At 36.6% G+C, this 15,177-nt stretch overlaps 2 protein-coding genes across 2 annotated transcripts in view; one reads left to right on the top strand and one right to left on the bottom strand.

The window, feature by feature from the left end:
* LRRIQ3 (leucine rich repeats and IQ motif containing 3) overlaps positions 1–15,039 on the bottom strand; it is a gene marked incomplete at its 3' end in the record, with an annotated part of 33,990 nt that extends 18,951 nt beyond the window's left edge. The window contains exons 1-4 of the mRNA XM_026074482.1: positions 14,950–15,039; positions 12,602–12,897; positions 10,996–11,319; positions 8,080–8,213 (exon numbers count right to left, since the gene is read on the bottom strand). Coding sequence (XP_025930267.1) covers positions 8,080–8,213; positions 10,996–11,319; positions 12,602–12,862 — 719 coding nt within the window. The remainder of the gene's footprint in view (positions 1–8,079; positions 8,214–10,995; positions 11,320–12,601; positions 12,898–14,949) is intronic.
* FPGT (fucose-1-phosphate guanylyltransferase) overlaps positions 14,394–15,177 on the top strand; it is a 6,305-nt gene continuing 5,521 nt past the window's right edge. Inside the window, exon 1 of the mRNA XM_026074480.1 lies at positions 14,394–14,446. Within this exon, the coding sequence (XP_025930265.1) occupies positions 14,394–14,446 (53 nt within the window). The remainder of the gene's footprint in view (positions 14,447–15,177) is intronic.

The raw sequence follows: 15,177 nt of genomic DNA, 5'->3' as shown, positions 1-15,177 counted from the left end.
AGATAAGCATTCAAATGAAGATTAAAAATATTAATAAAGACTAAAATAAATACAAATGCACATAAAAAGAGACATGAGCATGTTGCCTATTCTTATGCATATAACTCATACCTGGTGCACCCTACTCTTTAAAATTTTTRATTCTAGAAATTAACTGCTCAGATATGGTGCCTTCCAAGTAAATCTGGCAGCATGCAGCAGTAACTCTTTTATGGGAAATACAGATGCTGATAGAGGGACCTCAGTTCCTTTCCAGAAGTCATCCCGTCCTCCTCCTGCTTTGCCACCCCTCCCCAAACACACTGCTCTAGGCACCGACTCTTAAGTAAAAAGCCAGGGTGAGCGAAACAGAGCAGGAGGAGCAGGAACAGGAGAGCGCTGTGTGGAGGAGGCTGCGAGGAGGAGGAGGAGGAGGAGGAGGAGGAGGAAGAGGAGGGAGCGGAGCGAGAAGCGAGAGCTCCAGCGAGGCACAGCCAGCGCTGTGCGGCCAGCTCTCTGCGGCGGCAGCGGCGAGGGGGAGCACGCAACACCGGCAGGAGAGTAAAGCCCAGTGCAGCCCAGGTCTCCTCTCCCAGCCCCACAGTTCCTGTGAACTGAAGAGTGGAAGCTCCAGCRTAACAGTCCCCTTATATTACGGGCATAATATATGTGAAAAGCCTATTTTTAGGTAAAGTGTTAAACGTGTTTTCATATATTTCGTATGTTTGCATATGTTTTCATATGCTTTAGTATATGAAAATGAGGTAAATTCTAGAATTACATTTTTCATGAGTTTTCTTAATCTTCTTCTAAAGCACCTGGCACTAGTAACTGAAAAAGACACAATATTGAACAAGGTTCATTTTTGGTTCAATTTAAATCTCAGTTTGTTACTAAGGGGCATCAGTCACTCTAAATTAACTTTACACTGGTATTCCTTACTTACCTATAGAGACTGATATTAATGTATCAGAAATGAGAAGAATTAGGATTATTTTTATAAAAATATTTTTTTTTGTCCTGAAAAATTTGACTGTGGTCTCTTAAGAAAAGAAGAGTTTAATCAAATGAAAGATTGTCTGGAAGTGATCTTCAAACATCAAGGAAACCCTGACTAGTCACAGTAATTATTCAGTAAGTACAAAGGATAAGTATATAATTTTTAGAATGCAATGTACAGTACTTTAAAAAGATTGACAAAACATTATCTGCAAAGGGCTTCATATTAACATACTAATGAAACAGTTTTCAAGCCACTATGGAGACACTAAGATTTTTATGATAATATGTATAATGGCATTAATAACCTGTAAAATGCATAAGCATGAAGGACAAAAATTTTAAAGGTTCACGCTTTGAACATCTATTAGTTTAAGAGTACAGCTGTGTTTAGGAATTACAGCTACTTGTCTCTCGTCTGAAAATTATCAGGGCATTGACACCATTTCCCTGTTCCTCTCTTCCAGAATGGCAAGATGGGACTTGAACAGATAATTCTGCCAAACACGTCTTTTTGCTTTGTAATAAATAACACAGTTCTGATACTACACTGGAATAAATAAGCCAGCATGTTGARTCAAAGTCACAGAAAAATGTGCGAGCTTTGTCACTATGGCAATGATTGTATTTAATCCTGCTGTTTTAAGAACCCAAAATAATTAGTCAACAGTCATGCTGCTTGAATCTTTTTGGAGTATTTCATATCAAACACCAGATACATCAGGTAAGAATTAAGCAAATGTCCTTGTTCAAATCTTATCAGCATACGCATAATCTCCCAGCAACATAATAAAGCAAGGTATCATTTTTCTCCTTTTGTCCTTCGATTTATAGCCCCTCGCCCACTTAAAGGTATATGATAAACCCTCCTCTGATTTCTACTTTGCACCAGGCTGTACTGTATGTTCGTCTCTCTCTTCCACCCTTTTGAGCTCTGCCTCCTAGTGTTGATTTTACTATTTTTGTTTCTATGCCAGGCTCTCCCACCTCCTCTCGCTTCTGTCTCCCACAGTTCCTATCTTGCTCTCCCTACCCCCACCTCCACTGATTCTTCTGTTTACTCTTCTGACTTACCGCTTGGTCCTCCATGTCTCTGCACGGCTTCCTACCCATTCCAAGCAGAGTGCCTGGAGGGATAGATACCATGCTGTCGCGAAGGTTTCTGACTTGCCCTGTCACCTTAGCAATGCAGCACTACTCCCATATTCCGCAGGGAGTGGACGCTCGCTAACTCAGTGACACAAGCAGGCGCCTTCAGCACAGGGACAGTAACTTGCATACAATTTTACAGTGCTTTGCACCACGCAGTCCTGATCTTGAATGAGTTTTTAGCATCTTTCTGAATAACACAAACCACACCTTTAAGGATTCCTAAAGGAATGAGACACACTACTGAACTGGCAACACCTACAAATTTCTCCAGTATACGACCCTGACGTAGTGACCAGAATTTTCTGCAAAGTAGTATATTTCAACCTACAGAGTCTTGCATTGCATAGCAGTTCTTTTATTATCTGTCCTGTAAATACATCATGTTATAATTCCACTATTTCCACCGTGGTATGCAAGAAGTCCAACCATTTCAGTTTTCAGTGCTAGCTCTTGGACGCACTTGAAGATCTGTCTCAAATTTAAGTACTGACATGAGGCTTTAGAAAAGCCAGACGAAATGAATAGCAACAAATAACCGGAAACAAATAGTGTACATGTAAGAGTTCAAAAGAACTCAGCTACAAATCAGCTGAACAGATAACTGTGATGCATAAACTACCATCTAAGTTGCCTTGGTATCTGAGGAAGCTAAGGTAGTGAATTTAACACCAGGTTTAAATAGGTGTCTGAGGAAACCATGGAACCACAAACCATTAAGTCTGTATCACCAAACAGGCAAATTGATAGAAACAACATTGAAGAAAGTAAGCCGTTATGAGAGAAAAGAAGGTCTTCTAATACCTGCCTAACTAACTAACTAACTACAAAAGAGGAAATGAAGGGTAAAAGAAATGATCAGTTTGGCAAAAGATCACCAGTGGCATTTCAGAKATCATAGTGAAAGCCTGTCTTGTTCAACATATTCATAAATGATTGAAAAAAGATAAATGACAAAGCTTGCTGTCATATACTGTTATTCCGCATTATACTAGTATATTCAGGATACTAACAGAGAAAGTTGACTGCAAAGAGTTACAGAAGGATCTCATGATATGGAATGACAATAAAATATTAAATAAATAAAAATTCAGTATTGATAAATGCAAAGTGATGAATATCAAAAAAACAATCAGACCTTAAAGTACATAATACAGGGCTTGGAACTAGCTATTTCCAGTCTGAAAAGAGATCCTGGAGTTTTAACAGACAACTCTATGAAAAGTCAGTTCACTGTTCAGCACCCATCAAAAAAAATCCAGAACAAATGATGGGAATTATGAGGAAAGGAGAGAACAAAGATCAAAGATTCATAACAGCTTTTTAAGGAAGAAGGACTAAACAGACTGGGATGGTTTTGCCTAGAGATGAGACAACTGAAAAATCAGGCTAAAATGAAGCAGTATAAGACAAAAACATAACTAAGTTAATTGCTTGTTTCACTATAGAGGGCTTATGTCTTGAGCACTCCCATTGCTTTCAGTATGAGCATTATCAGAAGTGTGTTATTAGTCAATATGAACAAATATTTCACAATATGTATTCATCATCAATTAAAAATGTTTAACTCCAGAAGGCATGGCATAAATGGGGAAAGAAAGGATCACAAGTATTTTATGCAATATAAATGAACCCCAAATTTCTACAGGGTAATAAGCTAAGAGTAGAGTGAGCTGTTTAGAGCATGGAAGAAAATAATTGCAAAAGAAAATACACAGCTGAAAGTGTTAGTAGGAACAGTATGTGAATGTATTAAATGGCAGAAGAGGAACACCTATTACAGAATTACTGACATCTGAACTGGCAGAAGAAYGAAGCTGATAAAGAATGTGAGAACAGGCAACTAGCTCAAAAAAAGTTCTGGACTGATGAACATGTCCAAATAAACACAACTCAAGCACCRGTAAGAAAACCAGGGCCCGTGCCTTTCTTTGTTCACACTTTGCTAGTTGTAATAGGGTCCTCGGCAACTTGCATTCATTCGCCTATAATAAATACACCATGATGTGTAGAAGGTTCCTTCTGGCAAACTCACTTTAAAGCACGCTGCAGTGGGGAAGCATTTGTCAGAAGTTTGTTTTACAGTAGCATTCCAATGGCATCAGTGTAACAAAAATCTCACTAGACATTACTACAAACCTTGTGTAGTGGTTGTTTTCTAGCCAAATTGTGGTGATATTCTCCATGTTATTAATAATGAGCTAATAAAAACCATAAACCATTTTTTTCTGGATCACTAGGATACAATGCTTACCATAACGAAGGAATTACACAAAATAACAAGGAAAATCATGTGACCCACTACAGCAGAACAGAAAATTCTGGACATAGTATTTCTCCATTTTAAAGCTTTTTTCCCCTCACACAGCTAAAATACATTTTTAAAAGATGGAGCTGGTTAGGAAGCTAGAATAGCCTGAACACTGAGACTCTTCAAATACTGGTTACCAAACAGCATGAGCGAAAACTTGCTTCATTCATTTCCAGCACAGCTTCTGGGAACCACAGAAGAAGTCAAGTGCATCTTTACCACGTCTCGAGACAGCCCAGACTGACGGTCTAGCTGTGACACCATGGTCAACAACAGCTCCATCAGCTCTCTTCCAAGCACAGCACACCGCTCCGCAAACCCACGCTGCTAATGTCTTGAAGCTCTTTTTAATTATGCAGTTGGAGAGAGAAAATGTCACTTTCCCAAAGGAAAAACTTCATCTTTCAAAATAATACAGAAACTGTCACTCTTCATAAGCTTAGTAGTTCAACAAAACTATCACTGGAGCACAGAAATTTTTATCTTTTTAATCCACTAAAAATAGATTAAAATATCACTGAGCCAAATTGAAATAGGAGGATCAATAGCCAGAAAAATAATGTCATGATCCTGTATCTGTCTTGATTTACCATTCTGATGGACAGAATACAAAGAAAAAATGATTCTCAGGAAAGGAATGCGAGTTGGGAAAATACAAGCACCAAAGAGATTTTTTTATATATATATATATATATATATATATATATATACACACACACACCCTAATTAATATCCATTCCTGATGGAAGGAAGGATATATGGAAGGATCCATTTCTGGCAGCACGGGATGGCACCCCGTGAGCGCCAACAAGCACCAGGCTCGCGGGACCCGTCCACGCAGCCTCACACCCTGCCCGGCCGCGGCCCCAGGTCCTGCTCTCAGCGGGATCTCCAGCCACCACCGAAACGAGCAACTACAGCAACAGCGGAGAAAAGGGAAGCGTTCATGAGATCATCCAACAGGCAAACCTTGCTCTTGAAAACATTACCATGAGAGCCTTTATACACATACAAAACAAACGTGACACCACTTAAAAGCGGGAACAACAACCCATGCAGAGTAAATTATACAGAACTTAAATGTCACTATGGAAAGGCTAAGGCCAAAATTGACTCTTTTATACTTAAAACTACAGTTCTGTAAAAATTAGATAACCAAAGCTGAGGCTTCATTTACACCACGACCCATCTGGGGAGGAGGGGCACGGAGAGGAGGAGTAATCTACTCTCAAAACTAACCTTTTATTGACTATGTTGAACGAAGTTGAATTGTTTTATACTCTCTGCTCCACAGGCCTTCTTCTGCACTGTTGCCTCATGTGTTCATGAGAACCCTTTTTCATTCCAGATACACAAAAGGCAATGGAAAGCTTATAAATATATTTCAGCTTATCAAAGTTTGTGAGAATTAAAATAAGTAAATTCTGTATGATGCACTTCATCCCTTTGAAGATTCCTATGTACTTTGTAAGGATAAATGCATTTTTGACAGTATAATCTAAACATTTATATAAGGGAATTCTCCCCCTTTGAAGCAATATTACTTTGATGTTCTGTTAATATATTCTTATACTAGACAGTAGAGATGGCAAATGAAAACTGTAAGGTTTACCCTTGTTCTAGAAGACTATAAGAAAACAGCCTACTTCATGAAAGTAATAAGAGAGCAACTATACATTAAAATGTCAAACTACCCAAAACTTGTAGGTCCAATAAAATGACTCCACTCCAAGGACACAGCTAACAGTAGGGAATACTACAAATTGTCACACCTTATAAAAGCACAGCTGAATATGCAAGCTGGAGGGAAATGCACACAAAATAAACCATGTCCCCTATAGAGTTAGGATGCACTATACTGATTTATCAAAAAAAGGCAAGAATGAAGAAATAGTTCAATGAACAGAATTGCATCTGTTATCAAAATAATAACAATTAATTTGCCAAATCAGAASAAAACAATTCAATGGCTTAGGACCAAATACTGCCCTCACTTAAACCAGTACAACCTATTACAAAAATGAATGAGCCTGTCTTTACTGCATCTGATTCTTTCAGTAACATGCTTTCATCTTAGAAAAAATATATATATATACACACATACATATACATACTATATATATATATATATATATATATATATATATATATATATACACACACATTTCAAGTTTATCCTTATTTTTCAGGGGGGAGAAAGAAAACTAAAACACATTGCAGTTCAGCAATTCGACCAGAGCGATACAACGAAAGTGCCACATACACAATCAGACCCCAGGTCTCCTGGCTCTTGACCCTCTGCTCTGCTATCATTCTAGCAACCTAATAACACAAATCATGCAAGAAAGAAAAAGTCTGTGAAAGAAAACCTTTCGAGAATGAAGTGATGACTTTTCATCTCAGCAGCCAGTGAATATTTCTGACTAATATTTCAGTGATCCCCTACAAAATCAAGAACTGCTCTATTTGTGAAAAATGTCATTTATCAGAACCATACAGACAAGTATGTGTAACATCCACCAGTATTCCCCTCAAATGAAGGGTTGCTTTTATTTTTTTTAATCAAACCTTTCGTGTGTGTGTATTCGTGCTACAGCTGTGACTACCTAAGGTGAACTGTTGCTCTTAGAAGTAGACTCTTCAATTTAGATATTTAGATTTCAGGAAAAAATTATCCTAGTATGACTTAGCTTTTCTTAAAAAAAAAAACAAAAAACAAAAAAACCACCTTTCTCTAGATGAATCAACCACTTGCAAGATTTATTAGGGCATCCTCTGCTCTTCTGGAATAGCTTATATTGTCACTTGAGAAATAAATGGTTAATTCCATTCTTAACTTAGAGAAAGAGAGTATAGTAAGCATAAATTTTCACAAGCTTCTCCCACTTTAGAACCCTATTTGCAAAACGCAGAACAGCTATAGCTCAGCTAACTCTTGACAGTAGGATTTATTATCAAATACCTCATCAAAGAGTAAAAATGTGTTAAGTCTGAATAATTTTTGTAAATAATTTCAGCATTCTGATCTGAAAAAACAGCAAAATCCCCTTATACATACTTTTGGATACATACAACTGAATATTCTACAATATAAATACAACATAAATACAATATAAATATCAAAAACCTTCTGCTTATCATTGCTATTGGAATAACTGTTCTTGTAGTTAAAATGTATGGGCAGTTTTATATGAAAATTAAGTTGTTTTATATCTTCACAAGGAAATACAATCAACTTCTAAACAATGCAAGAGAAAATGAAAATAAAATAATAATGCAGTACAGATTTCATCTGCAGTAGAGATGCTATTTATAGTACTCGTCTTCTGCCACTCACCTATTAACATATTAAATGAAATATATTAGTAAACAAATGCTGAGACTCCAAGAGTTGACTCTCAAGGACAACACAAATATCTTGTTGAATGCAGCATGCAGAGTTCTAATATTGTAGCACCCAATATCATCATTACTATTAAAATACCAATATGTACATTGCTTGTGATGTCCTCAGTAATGGCTGAACTCCTTAATATTTACCTTTTATAAAACTGATTAGGACTATACTGAAGCATAACTATGATAAAACTTCTTTGCAAAAACTCTGTTCTTGAAATAAATTAAATTAAAAAAATACATACCCAAGTCTTTTTCTAGTTAAATATCCCCTTATCCATCTTTGAACAATTATGATTGGTGAATGGTGCGCTAAAACACGATTGATTTTTGAAATGACATCTTTTACCCGATTTAATGCCTCTTCAGCATTTCCTTCCTGCAGGAATTCAAATGAAAAATCTGTTAAACACAACATGCCCTAAAATCTATATTTCTATCATACTTAATTTTCAAGACATAGATTTAAATGAGATTATTTTAAATTTCATCCCATACCTGAAGATACAAAGGAGAATCAGGCACGTTCATGAAAGAAAACTTAACCAAGCAGAGTAAATCTTTCTATCATTATTGAAACTGGACTAGGAATTCATTTCTAAGCAGTATCTTTCTCATATAAAACATACCTTGCAACAGTTGTGTGGGATACTATCCTCCTGCTTCAGAAATGTTTCTCCTTTTACTTCACAGGAAAGCTATTTGCCTTCTCAACTTACAGATAAAGGCTATTAAAGCACTATTTTTACTAGCGAATATAGGACAATGAAAAAATATTTATTCAATAAAGTTATCAAATACATGCATTTACAGTTATTCTTTAATGAATAACTATAAGGCATTATAAAAATGAGACTATTTTTATTGCATGTATATTCAATATAAAATATAACACAGATTACTCTTCCACAGGGTTTTGTTAATCCTCAAGAGAAAAAATATTTGTTTCATTTAACAAGAAGTGTAAGGTTTCTTCTCAGCTACAGCCTCCAGATTTTTGAAACTGCTCACACAGAAGAAAACCCAAGGATCTGGCCCAAAACAATGTCTGCCATTTTCAATTGCACAGGAGAACTTACGGACATTCAGATGCAGAAAACATCAATAAAGAGAACAAAGAAGATGAAAATATCTTTTCATCATTTATTCATGGAATTTTGAAAAGCTGTTTAACTAAGAGAGACTTCTAAAAAAGTGAAGTAAAATACTAGAGAAATATACTAATTTGTAGTTTGGAATGTTTCTTAAATCAAAAGTTTACGAGATATGGATGGTTTAGTCATATTAGCAGACATATAGTAACACTGAACCATTTGAAGATCATAGGTTAGAAAAATAACTGTATCCTATAAGAAGAAAAGCATACATTTCTGTGGGGGCACTGCATAGCAGGTAAAGTCAGACTGCTGTTTCTCAAGTGTATTTAGTAATTCTCAGGTTGTTCTCAACTAACAGTATTTTGTTTGGGGGATTCTTCCTATGTTTTCAAATTTCAGAAATGCATAATTCATGAACACCAACAATCATCCATGAAAGCTACCTGTCTTAAGCCAAAGTCCACTTTTCAGGAATTCTTTCATGTAGTGCTCTACAATTCTCGTATCAATTTCTCCAGAACCCTGCACCTTATTTTTAAGTTAAAAAGACTGTAAGTCCACTTTTATGTTTGTACTTTATTCAGTATCTCTTATCAGGACAGACAGAAGCTGCACATGTCACTCAACATAATATCACAGCATTACTTACATTTCTGGTTGGCTTTAATGTGTTAATTTTCCACTACAAGAGATAGCATGAGCTAATGGATATTATGCATTCTCTTGTGTAGCCACTGGCTGTATTATTACTTCAAAAAAAATTGTGAGTAAACGAAGCATTGGTCTGATCCTCAACCTCAATTTCTATTTTCATAAAATAAGAGGTTGGTGTACCCTCTATAGGAGCAAAAGAAAGACAACAGTCTGACATAAAAAGCCAGAAAGGACTCAAAAATATCCACGTTCAGAGTTGCTCAGATCCAAAATTTTGGTTCACAGTAGAGTTACCGTGTATTTTTGATTTTGAGGTACTCTCTCACATTATCTTATTTTGGGAAAAGCAAATAACAGACATTTTCATATCATAAAATGGTAATGGATCTACAGACCCTAGAAAATCAAATTCTGCTAAACTAAAACCAAAGTATGGTCTGTTCTATGCACATGATTTTTCAATCCTTTTTTTTTAACTTCTGTTTTTAAAGCTGAAAGTGAAAATCTAAACAATTATTTCTTTTTAAATCATTGGTATAGTTCAATGAAAGACTTCTACAAAAAACAGACAAGGAAATGCACGGGAAGATGCTGGACAACATGGTGCAGAGTCAGAAGGAAACCCAGGAATGCAATATAATACAAACTTCTTATTTGTCTACATCTGTGTATTTACTGTCTTATTAAGTAAGTAGAAACGAGGTTTTAAGCAAGGTTTCTAAAACCTACCTTTGCGTGCCAGTCAGCCCCAAAGTCAGAGAAATGCCCTAGCCTATCTAAGTATGAAGACAGCCCGGAGGGACCCCAAGACAAAGTTGTGGGGTTATGGAGACTTAACCGAGCTCCCCGCATCGGCCCCGCCAGGCTGGTCCCGCGGGGCCGACCGCTTTCGCCAGCGGCTGCYGTCAGCGCTGTTGCGCGGGCAGATTGCTCTGGGCACATGCAGGAAAGCACTAACCGCTTTTTTGTTTCTAAAAGGAGGCCCGCGTGACTACAGCCCAGCACAGTGGCTTTGCAAATCATTCAAACTGGGAAGCTACATTAGTTTTGACATGTATGAAAAGGTCATATATGATGTTATGTCTTCTTAATGAAAAGATGCACCAAACAGTACAAACATGGAGGAAAAAAGCATTGGGAACTTTAGTATCTGCATATTTTCAGTTAGGCATTCTTTTCAATATATAAATGTTTCATTCTGAAAAAAGATACTATACAATTTCACTACATCACATTAAAAACATCATGCAGCAGCAGTCAAATAAACGTTTTCAGTAATGATCCCTAATCACAACACAGTTCAATAAAATACTGGTTTAATGAAGCTCTAACCAAACAAGAGCCATGCAATTAAAAAAAACATTCTCACAACTCAGTTTTTAGAAAACTAGCTGCTATGAGATGGCTTACCTTTCTAGCAACAGGGCAGGAATCAAGGAAAAGACAATGGCAAAATGATTTATRTTTTTCAGGAAGTTTCCATCCCTCAACAATTTCCTCATCAGAAATTACGTAGTAATCCAATGCTTTGAGAGAGAAAATGCTGTTAACAACACTATGTCTATAGGCTATTTTCAGGCTCAGTGGAGTGTCAAACAAGGTGAGGCCTATCAGATTAGGACAGCAAGATAATGCATGCACATCATCCAGTTTTCCAATTCCATTATCGTGAAGATACAATAGATTTAATTTCTTCATGCTTTCCCAAAACACCGGACCTGGTAGATGCTGTATCTGAAATAATGATGAAAATTCATCCTTCAGAAAAATGTATTTTTTAAACACCTAAGATTATAAAACATCATATACAGCCAGCTCAGTATTGGAATAAATAGAAGCAAATTTACTGACTAGACAAGAGCTAGGGCTGAATCTGGCCTCCATTACTGCATGATGACCATACTAAACATGCAACTCTGATGTCACCGTAACTATGAAAGATAACAYGCTCTTCTGAGTGATTCATTACAATGCCACCTTTTTACACATCTGACAAAACTGAAGTTACTGCAAATCATATATGAGACTGGAATTTTGGGTTAGATTCTTCTAAATGGGATTACAGTATTTTTCTTTTTGTGGTTTGTTCTGTCTCATGTCCAGCACATGAAACTCAGAAGGACAAATCTGAAACTGCAGATTAAAGTTCAACTTTTGTTCCATGAACTGAAAGGGTGATCAGTGGTGAGATTCCCACTGACACATGGCACAGACATTATTACCATTATATAACATATTTAATCCCAGGAAAACAGACTTCCCCATGAATTAAAAAAAAAAAACTACATTTTTATCATACCTTTAAGAGGAGCAATAGATTAAAACTGAGAACTGGAAAATATATACCAAATATCTACCAAAAAACCTTAAGAGTAAGTTCAGGGATAGGGGAAGCAGCAGATGACCTTCTGTTTTAAGTATTTAAAACCAGACAGATGAARCACTTCAACACTCAGTAAGAACAATACATCATCACCAGGTTACAATATATAAACTGTCATATCGACTTCTCCTATTGTCTATTTATGTGATTTAAAACATGTACAAAATACTGAGAAGTTATTTTATCATTTGTTTGTACAGCAAAAAATTCTACTTCATACTATAGCTCTTCAGACAAATCCTATATCCGTTTGAGTGCTGAAAAACCTTTGCAAACTCACATGTAACTAACTGATGATGTAATCATCACCATTTCCATTAAGTCAAAAAATTAAGGGAGACCTCAAAAACTGAAATTCCCTTGTATAAAATGCTTTCTTAACAAACAGCAGAGCAGTCATGGGAAAAATGCTTGTCTCATTCTCACTAATGGCAAAACTCCCATTTAATTGTGTGAAGTAAAAATGTAACTCCCAGTTCTTAGTAAAAATGGAATATATTAAATCAGAAGAGCTTCCTCCATAAATAAATCATACTTCATTCAAAATATATATTGCTCCTAAGGAATGCAAATACACAAGTTTAAAGACAAATTAACATAGCTTTTACTTCTTCATAAACTGTTATTATTTACCTGATTTCCATGGAGATCCAGTTCAACTAAATGAGGACAAGACACAAGTGAATCAATATTCGTAATGAAATTATTTGACAGGATGCATATTTTAAGTGAAAAACAATATTGCAAATGTTCCACATTCTTTAGATACAGCCCATTTAACTGAACTATGACCAGATCTTCTAGCTCTTTTCCAGGCATTTGATCAATAGTTTGTCCACATTCAAGTATCATATTTTTCGAAGCAGGGACAAGATACTTGGTTAACTTCTTCATGATGAGCTATCTGCTCTGATTCATCACTCAGAGATCTAGGAAAAGAAGAAAAAAAAAAGACTACATAATAGGCTATGTGCATTCAGCTTTAAAAACAGTATTTCAGATTAAAAAGTAAATATCCAGATACTTGTTACAATACTTGTTATGAAATACCACATACCCACAAGGTAGAAAAAAACCTGGTGGGACTAATTGTTTAAGTAGGAAATACTGTTGTGCTAATACTRTATTCTATACAACATATTGCATTCCAAAGGGTCACAGAAAGGACTTTGCTAACTATTGGCTTGATTCCACAATACTTACGCTTTATTTACCCAACTAAATGTTCATACATAAATAAAAAGAGTTGCTTATTAATGTCTCCTCTCTACTGCTCCCAAGTAAGGACTGCAGGCCGAGGCCGTACGTAAGGTTAGTTATAGCAAGCACCGCAGGACAAGGGAGGCCAGCGGCTTCTAACAACACACATAWGTGATCTCTGCCATTGGGTAACCACAGTTTCTGCAGAAAAATGCACACTTCAGATTTACAGTTCAGTTAAAATATTAGCACAAATAGTTCTTTTCTTACAAAAACTTTACAGAGATCATTTACTAAGCAGAAACGGTGAACATCCCTGCTTTTATCACTCAAGACAAAATGTTCCAGGAGCAGCATACTGCCTCTGTCACTAAATTTAATGAACCATCAACATTACTTTTTGTATCATTTGAGATTTTGGGGGACAAAGCAATCCACTATTGATGAAAATCTGTTATTTCCTGGAATCAAGTATAAGGTTAACTGATTATAAAAGATTACTATCAGAAGTAGGAATAACCATTCACCTGAAATTAAATAATTAAAAAAGGAAATGATTACCATGAATAGTTTGATTCAATCATTATTCTAGACTTGAATTGTCTTAGAGAGTGCAAACGAAAATTTATATATAAGTTTAAATAATGCCTTAAAGCTCAAAACAAAATTTTTGTTCAACTACAGCAATACTTACTGCAAGCATTAGGTCCCAATTATAGCTTCAAAGGCTTGATAAAGTTAAAAAGAAATTATTATTTTCAGAAAACCATTCATTACTTTGTCTTTTTAGCAGTTTCCTAAATTACTTGCAAATTAGCATACATTTTAAATCACTGTGAAAACTGTGTCACTCTTGAGCAGAATGCATGGGAGCTATAAAAGACACCCCTCCCAAACTGTATTTCTAATATACAAAGGCTCAAAATACACGTGAGTCACAGACAGGTTAAGAAGAGCAAAATCAAATAAAGAAGAATCTACTATAACACAGTAAAAGATTTCCCAAGTTCAATTCTTTTTTTCCTGTTTAGAAAATTAGGAATTCTCCCTTAGCAAATAAATTGCTCGTACAAAATGGGACACAGGCAAATTTGCTGGTTAGTATGTGAGGATTCCCAGCTTTGTCAAGAAGCACTCATTCTTTTGACTTAAAAAGGAAAATGTTTGCTTAACCTCTACAACACTTCTTACTGTAATCAGGATGATACGTTTTTGAATTGAGTTCATGAAACACAGTCAATTCACGGGATTCATCACTAATGCTTCAATAGCCAGAAGGTAAGAAAGGGAAAAACAGCATTTAAAAGCTCTAAAAAGAGATCAATCTTCACCTACTGTAAGTGAACCTTACAATTACATCTTTAAACCTGGACTTCAGGGTCCAGGATCTTTTTCTCACTGAGGTCAACGGAGTTGTCAATAATGAAAATCCAATGCAAAAGAAAAAAAAAATCAGAACAGAAGCACGGTTCCTATGAAGTACGCTGTGTTCCTCACTAAGAGTACGTTGAGGACACGGGGAAGGATCCGAGGGACCTGCGATGTGTATCACACCGGTTCATGGCCAATATCGCACGCRCCACAGAGAAGCCTCGGGCTGATGAAGCAGCAGAGAAGCATCCACCTTCTGTCTTTTCTTTAATCTCTTCTTCAGTGGTTTAGATTATAGATTTTTGGTAATATTAGAACTTTTTCTTTTTTTTTAACTTCCTAAAACCTCATAACTTCTACAGTGCTTTTAACCCTACTGTCATTGTAGGTTTCGCACAGTGCGATTTTACCTCGGGAAACCGTCCTTTCGTTTTCACGGTTTGTACTGTGCAGTCTCAGGGGGCTCCACGTTCAGGCAGACGCACGGAGTCCACAGACCAAAAGCCGCAGCACCCCGAGCCCCGACGCGCAGGAGGGACCTCGCCGCCGCGCGAAGGCGGCCGTCACCGCCACAAGCAACGCCGCCGGCGCCCGCGCCAGGCCCCGCAGGGCGGCTCCGCTCCGAGCAGCCCCGCCGC

Source organism: Apteryx rowi, unplaced genomic scaffold, assembly GCF_003343035.1.
Source record: "Apteryx rowi isolate R43461 unplaced genomic scaffold, aptRow1 scaffold_39, whole genome shotgun sequence".
In the NCBI taxonomy this organism is placed as follows: Eukaryota; Metazoa; Chordata; class Aves; order Apterygiformes; family Apterygidae; genus Apteryx; species Apteryx rowi.
This window is presented reverse-complemented; position numbering and strand designations above follow the sequence as displayed.